The sequence below is a fragment of the Acomys minous genome (genome assembly GCF_964271855.1).
Source record: "Acomys minous genome assembly, chromosome: 13".
Taxonomy (NCBI): Eukaryota; Metazoa; Chordata; class Mammalia; order Rodentia; family Muridae; genus Acomys; species Acomys minous.
Window position 1 is genome coordinate 80357324 of NC_140495.1, and position 6000 is coordinate 80363323.

The following is a 6000-nucleotide window of genomic DNA, read 5'->3' on the forward strand; positions in this document are numbered from 1 at the left end:
AAATGATCACACCAACGGGCTGTATACACCCCTTGGCTCTTGTTCTCACTCGCACTTAACTCTACATGGAGCTCTTGGAAAAGTAGAACACAAAGTGCTACGCAGGCCCGTGAAGGTTTTCTTTTAGTGTTGGTGGAATGCTCTTGCTAGCAGGCTTAATTAGAGCGAGAAACGTAGCGCATTCTCTTAGATGAGGGTGAGAAACAATGCCGCTCACGAGAGAATTACTTAAAGTAAAAGAATTTACAAGTCTTTGCCATGGACGGTCCCTCTGAATGACCCCGGCGTTCACTTCTGCTCATTCGTGCTGGCCAGGTGTGGCCTGGTTCTCAGTTCTGCGTGCAGGAAATGGAGAAAACTCTCATCTTCAAAAGTGTCTGGGCTGTGTTTTAGTAACTAGTAGTATTTGAGCACACTGTAACTTCTCAAAGTGACGTGTCTAGAGGAAATATGACATCTGCCAAGATTAACTCACATAGTAGATTGCTCCCACTCAATCAAAGATCGACCATCTAGCGGGGTAGTGGTGGCGCACGCCTTTAATCCCAGCACTCGGAAGGTAGAGGTAAGGCAGATCTCTGAGTTCAAGGCCACCCTGCTCTAAACAGCGAGTCCAGGACAGTCAGGGCTATTACACAGAGAAACCCTGTCTTAAAAAAAAAAAAAGCAGAAAACCCAACACCCCCCATTAACCATCTATTTTTTATTTATTTCATTTATTTATTCAGATTACAACTCAATTGTTATCCCATCACTTGTATTCTTCCATTCTTCCCTCCCTCCCGCTTTCACCCTACTCCCCTCCCCTAGGCCTATGGGGGGATCTCCTCCCCCACTATATGGTCATAGGCTATCACGTATCATCTTGGTACCCTGCTTATTCTTTCTTTGAACTCTGGCAATTGAAGTGTAGACACCATCTCACATAACTTGATTAAAACCACCCCAATGCAGGAGAAGTCCATAAATGCCCTTTCTTGGAAACGAGGAGCTATATTTGGCGTAATGGTTAGGAATAAAGCCAAGGCCCTTGGATAAAAAGAAATGTAGCTCTTTTTAAAAGCCCTTAATGGTTGTCATGACTTTCTCTGTTACGTAGTCCTCATGTTAATAACAGTAGGTGGACAGAGGAAAGGTCCTGCCTTCTCTTCTCAGTACCAGCCCTGAGTAGCCGAGCGGGAGAACTGAGACGGGCACGGACTCCCTCCAAGTGTGTTTTCCTTCTTCCTCCTTCCCATGGGTCCCACACTCCCACCTGTTCCCTTCAAGTGGCAAATACTAGCATCTTAGATTACACCAAGAAAGGCCTTTAAGTTGTTATGACTCTATCATGTGAAAATTGAAAAGTCAAATCAGATCAGTGTTTGTTTTAAATATCTGGGGCTAAATTATTACATTCACTTTTTTTTTTTTAAGTAGCAAGTGCCTTTTAAAGTGGGGGCTGGGGGAACGGCTCGGTTGGTAAAACACCTGCTGTACAAACATGAGACCTGAGTTTATATCCCAAGAACTCACCTAAAAGCAAGGCACTTAGGTGAGGAGGTGGGGTGGGGAGGGTAGGCAGAGACCAGCTGCCAAATCAGAGAGAAACCCTGTCTCAAAAGTGAAGTGGGAAAGTGAGTGAATAAATAAATTAATTAAAATGGGGAGGGGGGCAAGAACAGAGAATGCCAGACATCTGCCTGTTGCCTCAGCACACACGGACTCACGTGCCCACAAATAGTCTTCAGTACATTAGTTGAACTAATGCAAAAGTATGTTTAATTTTAAAGCATAACCTCACAAGATTCAAAAAACAAAGGAAAGAACAGTGTGTGTGTGCCTGTGGTAAAGCCCACTCACAGTGTACGGAGGGGATCTTGTCTCCGTCTGACTGACCTCCATAACTCTGAGCAGCAGGTTCCTAATCAGTGGTGGCTCCCATGTGGGCATCTAGAGTCTTCCTAATAGATCCACACTGTCAAGTCTTGGGCAGAGTGGTGAGGTGAGTTCGAGGGCTGACTGTGGCTGGTGCAGATAGATGAGCAGGTTGCAAGTGTTTATACGTATAAATCTATCACAGTAGTATTCAGAGCTGAGTGTGAGTGGCTGTGCCCTTTATTCCTGCACTTGGAGTAGAACAAGGGAAGATCAGAGTGACAGGCTAGCCTTGGTTGCAGAGTGAGTTTAAGGTCAACCTGGGCTACATGTCCATTAATGAAATATACACTTAGGTGTATAGAGGGCTGGAATCATATACTAATACCAACAAATACAATGTCAAACCATAACAGCAATATCAAAAATTCTACATACGCATTAAGAACTTTTAACTCATGCCAGGCACAGGGAGGCACTCAGGGAAGCAGAGACAGGCAGAACTCTGTGAGTTCAAGGACAGCCAAGGCTATACAGAGAAACCCTGTCTTGAAAAAATAAGTTTTCTGCTCAAACTATTGTGCTAACCAAGGACAATACAAGTAGTAAACATCAAACCCCTACTCTGATCTACCTGATGGACAGGACATTCTCCACAGTTATGTGGAGAGCGGGGACTGACTCTGACAATAACTCTGGTGCCCCATATTTGACCTCCTCCCCTTGGTGGGGAGGCCTGATGGCACTCAAAGAAAGAATAAGCAGGCTACCAAGATGAGACTTGATAGCCTATGACCATATAGTGGGGGAGGAGGTCCCCCTCAGTCATAGACCTAGGGGAGGGGAATGGGGTGAAAGCGGGAGAGAGGGAGGAACAGGAGGGTACAAGTGATGGGATAATAATTTAGTTGTAATCTGAATAAATTAATTAAATAATAAAAAAGAAAAGGTAAAAAAAGAAAAAAGTTTTAAACTGTAATGGGAAGATCATTCTAAAAATATAATCATCACTTTTATAGATTTATTTTACTCTATGGCTTCCAGGCTATGTGCTCATTGACAAATATGGAATCCCTTATACTCAAGGGTTTTGTTTTTAACTTGAGTAGAATTTTAAAATCCCACAGTCTAGAAAGATAGGCTTAGAATTACATTGTCTTAAAATTGCTCCAGTTCCCTCAAGTGCCTCTTAATATTCTTACAGAAGTATCCCAAAAGTATTGTCTATATGTTTTGTATGGTTGAGCCAGTACCACACACACACAAAAAAAATTCAACAGCAGCCCTCCCCCGCAAAAAAAGAAGAAGAAAAAGTGAGTGATAGAGCCAAGAAATGAGCACATTCAGCATGAAGCTAGAAGCTCACATTCCCCTTTTAAGTTCCGCCCCCTCCCCCCCCCCAGCCCACAGCTGTCTTATCATAGGGCATTTCCTCCCCTTTCCCTTCTCTGCACATGTCACCATCCCCGCGACAACGCTCTAACACTGTGACACTGACTGTCTAGGGGATACTAACATCCCCACGGTTTATTTGTCTTGTTTTTCTCACAATGGCTTTTGTATTCTGTGGGGGACTCTGGTGTGTGTGTGTGTGTGTGTGTGTGTGTGTGTGTGTGTGTGTGTGTGTGTGTTTACTCTTCCAACCGGGAAGCCATTTTCTTTAGAAGGTTTCCTTAGCTGAGTAAGAATAAAAAACCGGAGGAGGAAGCAAGCGAGAGCCACACACCTTGTTTAACAGAGGCACGCCTACTCCCCTCAGAGGACTCGTCTAGATGATGTCAGAGGGATATCAGGAAACGCGGGCAAATTCTTACATGGTCTCTGCACTGGTCACACACAGGGAACGCCCATCCGGGGAAGCAAGCTGCGACTTCCAGGGTACCTATCTGGGAAAGGCTTCCACTCTGGGGAAGACAGTGCCTTGATAACAACCGCAGCCGCCAGAGTCCGGACGCAGTTCGCTGGTGAGTGTGCGGCATTTCTGCCTTCAGCAGTGGCCTGAGGGTTAAATGTCCCTCTCTTCCTAATTAAATGATTTGACAACGCTGTGCACTTTTGAAACGAAATGAAGCCCCAATCCCCCCAACAGAGACAAGAGACAAATGAATCCTAGGAACAAGTGACAAAGCAGTCGCTTTTGGAAATTTCCAAAGAACGTTGGGGGCGTAAACAAAAGTCAGTTCTGTGCCCTTTGCTCTGGGGGCTTCTTTTGCCCTTCAGAGAGCACATGGGGCTGTTCCAGGTCACTGGGAAAACCCAGTTACTGGCCAGGCCTATTCTTGGTGTCCACCGGTAATGGATGAGTTTTAAGCTTCTAAGTGCGGAGGTAAGCCTGAACTGTACTTTGGTATGCCCGTCTAGCTGTTACTATATGATGTCTACTTAGAATGAGCTACCAGCCCTTGTGTAACAAGGAAAAGGCACAAGAGCAAAGTGTCGTGTGTGAGTGCTGAGTGCAGAAAGAGGATGCCGATGTTACCCGTGGTGCCTCGGTCCTCTAGGAGCGCTCGCAGATGGGTAAACAATAAAGGGCACTCATCTCTGTCCTCCCTCTCCAGATTCCAGGAAGACCCCCAGCCGCCCTGGGAGCAGAGCAGGAAGCAAAGCTGGCAGCAGGGCCAGCAGCCGCCGAGGCAGTGACGCCTCAGACTTTGACATTTCAGAAATCCAGTCCGTGTGCTCAGACGTGGAGACCACCCCACAGCCACACAGACCTGTGCCCCGAGCAGGTTCTCGGCCATCCACAGCCAAGCCTTCGAAGATCCCGACGCCCCAGAGGAAGTCGCCTGCCAGCAAATTAGACAAGTCCGTGAAGAGATAGTGCAATTGGCTCCAACAAGCCCCCTTCCCTGAGCATTTATTATTTAAGTGAATGATGTAAAATACGATGTAGAAATTACTGTGAAATATTGCAGGAGGCAAATTTTAAATTCCAGATGGCCTTATTTGTGTATTTGTCTTTTTATTTGATCTGTATCACTTTTTGGTCAGATTTTCTGGGGTTAAAGTCACATCATATGTGACAAGGAAGAAAGAATTTTAACATGAACTAATGTTTCTGCACTGTCACGTGTAGACACGCACTAAAGTCAGTTACTGTACCTACAGGTAAGTCTGCACTCTCTCTTGACAACCACAGCGCTACATAGCTGACATTAAGGGATGATACCTCATGACACCTCTTTTATGAAAAATCTGAACCACTGACAGACACAGCAGGGAATAAAAAAATTTTTTAGATGCTTTAACTGTAAATCAGAAGGAAGACAAAAGGAAAAACACATCCACACACAGTTCTTCAAGCAGTAACCACCAGAGAATCACAGGAGAATTGCTCCGGCAGCCGTGGGTACCACAGTGTGCAAGCACCTCCCAGCATCCTCATGCTGTTGCTTTAGACGCAGCCAGGTGTGCCCTGGGCATCAGCCATCTCTACTGTAAGAACGTGATGCAAAGTGCGTTCGTGTAAACGTGAGGTTTGCTTTGCTTGGGTGGACAGCAGCCCCTGTATCATTGAACTCATGTTGTAACAGCAATTTCGCTTGCAAGAAGCTATGAAATAAAACATGTCCCTTAACTACATTGCTATGGAATTAATTTTTTTCCCCAGGGAAAACTGGTGTATTTTTTTATGAACAGTATCAATTTGGAGTGACCAAAAGATACTTTAAAAGTGGGTTTATTTTGATTTCTCATCTGGAATAATCATGTTCTGGTATTATATCTACTTATATTTAATAAATATGCATTTTAATTTATTATGTATACTCACATACTAGAGAAAGATATTAGTATGCATTTAATAAAACATGTTCACTTGAATCACGGAATACTTGCTTATTTAAAGTGAGCTTTTCTGTTTGTTTTAAATAAAGGATGTACTAAGGGTATCACAGGAGAGGCCTGGGAGATGGGAAAGGAGGTTAGAGCTAGTGTGAACTACCCGTTGTGTAAGCATTTTAGTAAGTCCCAGCTGAATGGCCACTAGTGCTAGTGACACTAGGCTGCAGTGGACCTGGCGTCACATAACCAAGAGAGACTTCATCATGAGTCACTTAAAAATCGTGGACAGAAGTGGGATGTGGAGCAAGATGACTGACTGGATTGTTAGTATTGTGATGCTCTTCTACAGTGTTGTTGTTG

At 44.6% G+C, this 6000-nt stretch overlaps 1 protein-coding gene across 24 annotated transcripts in view; it reads left to right on the plus strand.

Moving 5' to 3' along the window:
- The window catches only part of DST (dystonin), a 405299-nt gene extending 399612 nt beyond the window's left edge, over window positions 1-5687 (plus strand). For all 24 annotated transcript variants that reach the window (XM_084754651.1, XM_084754634.1, XM_084754655.1 and 21 more), the window contains 2 exons: window positions 3698-3821; window positions 4416-5687. In XM_084754651.1, the coding sequence (XP_084610777.1) occupies window positions 3698-3821; window positions 4416-4678 (387 nt within the window). In that variant the 3' untranslated portion in view covers window positions 4679-5687. The remainder of the gene's footprint in view (window positions 1-3697; window positions 3822-4415) is intronic.
- The last annotated feature ends 313 nt before the right edge of the window (window positions 5688-6000 follow it).